This window comes from Nesoenas mayeri (genome assembly GCF_963082525.1).
Source record: "Nesoenas mayeri genome assembly, chromosome: 29".
NCBI classification, from domain to species: Eukaryota; Metazoa; Chordata; class Aves; order Columbiformes; family Columbidae; genus Nesoenas; species Nesoenas mayeri.
In genome coordinates, this window is record NC_137561.1 from 1,055,290 (window position 1) to 1,057,525 (window position 2,236).

The 2,236-nt window shown below is 53.7% G+C and overlaps 1 protein-coding gene across 1 annotated transcript; it reads left to right on the top strand.

The window, feature by feature from the left end:
- Window positions 1-939: 939 nt before the first annotated feature.
- LOC308050697 (olfactory receptor 14J1-like) lies at window positions 940-1,875 on the top strand (the record flags this gene model as incomplete). Its single annotated transcript, XM_080360848.1, has 1 exon — window positions 940-1,875. The coding sequence occupies one exon, from the start codon at window positions 940-942 to the stop codon at window positions 1,873-1,875; it is 936 nt and encodes a 311-aa protein (XP_080216974.1).
- Window positions 1,876-2,236: the final 361 nt, after the last annotated feature.

Sequence of the window (2,236 nt, forward strand, 5' to 3'; positions counted from 1 at the left end):
CCCTGGCCTCTCTCACCCCCACCCTCACCGCATTTTCCTTCTTGCTCCCCTGCTCTGCGTCACTGCTGTTGGGATCTTGTTCTTGCTGTCAGGCTCTCTGGGGATGGCAGTTTCAGCTGCAGAGTCACAGCCTGATCTTGTGGATCCTTTCCTGCAGGTGTGTCCATGGGCACACGTGTCCCAGCTTTGCTCTGACCTGTGGGCTGTGGGCAATGCAGTCTGTGGGGCTGGGGAATGAGCTGTATGTGTCCTAGGCTAAACGTGGGGTGCTGAGACCTTAGGAAAGGGTGAGACCTGTCATGGTCTGAGGTGGGTCCCTCTGCTCTCAGCAGTGCCTGGTGGCTTTTCAGGGTAACATGGGAGTGTGATCAGCCCCCATCTCAGAAAGGTGCCAGCCCAGGGCAGCTGGAACAGGACAGAGGGACAGAGCAGCTGCCCTCACTCTGCACTGACCCACAGGAACCCTCTAGTCTCGCAGGACTCGCTCTGTTCTCCCTGAGTGCAGCAGAAATGCTGAGGGTTTCTGACACCCAACAACACTCTGCAGTGAATATGGGGGTTATGTAAAAAGCCTGGAACTCCTAAACTGCCTTCACCATCTCTGTTCCCTATCACTGGGAAAGCAAGTGCTGACAGCCCTTCTGTGTTAGCAGAACCAGGACAGTCCCCACCGTTCCCTGGCCCCACTTCTGCAGAGCTGGGCTGACTTATCGACGGCCCATGGACAGAGCCCTGCACTTGGTTGCACATTTTCCAGCCTCAAGCAGGGCTGCAGCCACAGTGCTGAAAAAGGTACTCCTAGAAAAACACAAGAGTGTCTGTGTGTGACAGGCGAAGGTCTAAGGGAGTTGGTTTGATTTTTGTCAGAGAACTCTGCCCTGGATTCTCACTGTCTTTTTTTTTTTTCTCATGACAGCGCCCCGTGCTCAGGAAAAGCAAATGTCCAACAGCAGCTCCATCACCCAGTTCCTCCTGTTGCCGTTCGCAGACACACGAGAGCTGCAGCTCTTGCACTTCTGGCTCTTCCTGGGCATCTACCTGGCTGCCCTCCTGGGCAACGGCCTCATCATCACCACCATAGCCTGGGACCAGCACCTCCACACCTCCATGTACTTCTTCCTGCTCAACCTCGCCCTCCTCGACCTGGGCTCCATCTCCGTCATTGTCCCCAAATCCATGGCCAACTCTCTGTGGGGCACCAGGGCCATTTCCTATGCAGGGTGTGCTACGCAACTCTTTCTGTTTGCCTTTTTAGTTTCAGCAGAGCTTTATCTTCTCACCATCATGTCGTACGACCGCTACGTTGCCATCTGCAAACCCCTGCACTACGGGACCCTCCTGGGCAGCAGAGCTTGTGTCCACATGGCAGCAGCTGCCTGGGCCACTGGGTTTCTCACTGCTCTGCTGCACACGGCCAATACATTTTCACTGCCCCTGTGCAAGGGCAATGCCCTGGGCCAGTTCTTCTGTGAAATCCCCCAGATCCTCAAGCTCTCCTGCTCACACTCCTACCTCAGGGAACTTGGGGTTATCATGTTTAGCGCTTCTTTTTTTGAGGGATGTTTTGTGTTGATCGTGGTGTCCTATGTGCAGATTTTGAGGGCCGTGCTGAGGATCCCCTCTGAGCAGGGACGGCACAAAGCCTTTTCCACCTGCCTCCCTCACCTGGCCGTGATCTCCCTGTTCATCAGCACTGTCATATTTGCCCATCTGAAACCCCCTTCCAACTCCTCCCCATCCCTGGACCTGGTGGTGTCTGTTCTGTACTCGGTGGTGCCTCCAGCAGTGAACCCCCTCATCTACAGCATGAGGAACCAGGAGCTGAAAGTGGCACTGAAGAAGCTGGTTCAGTCATTTTTCTTTCAGCAGCAATGAGTTACTCATGTCTCTTCAGAAGTGATTTCCAGTTCATCTCAGGAACCTCCTGTGCATTGAGCATTTCATCTGTGATAGCCATGTTTGTCAAGGAATTTCTTCACCCACGACACTTCTCCAGAGCAGTGACTCAGAGGCCTGTCTACTTGTTTCTGGGGCCCTGGTACAGCTGGTGTCCTGTGTCACATCTCTGTAATACAGGTGTGGACCCATTTTGAAATCACTGTATTTCTGAAATTGCAGCCATCTTTTTGAAACACCCCACAAAAGGGGATTTCCTCAGTCTCAGTCTTTGGGGCTTGGGCTCTTCTTCCAAGGCTGTGGTCAGCCTGAATAAATTTCCCCCACAAGGCCATGCTGC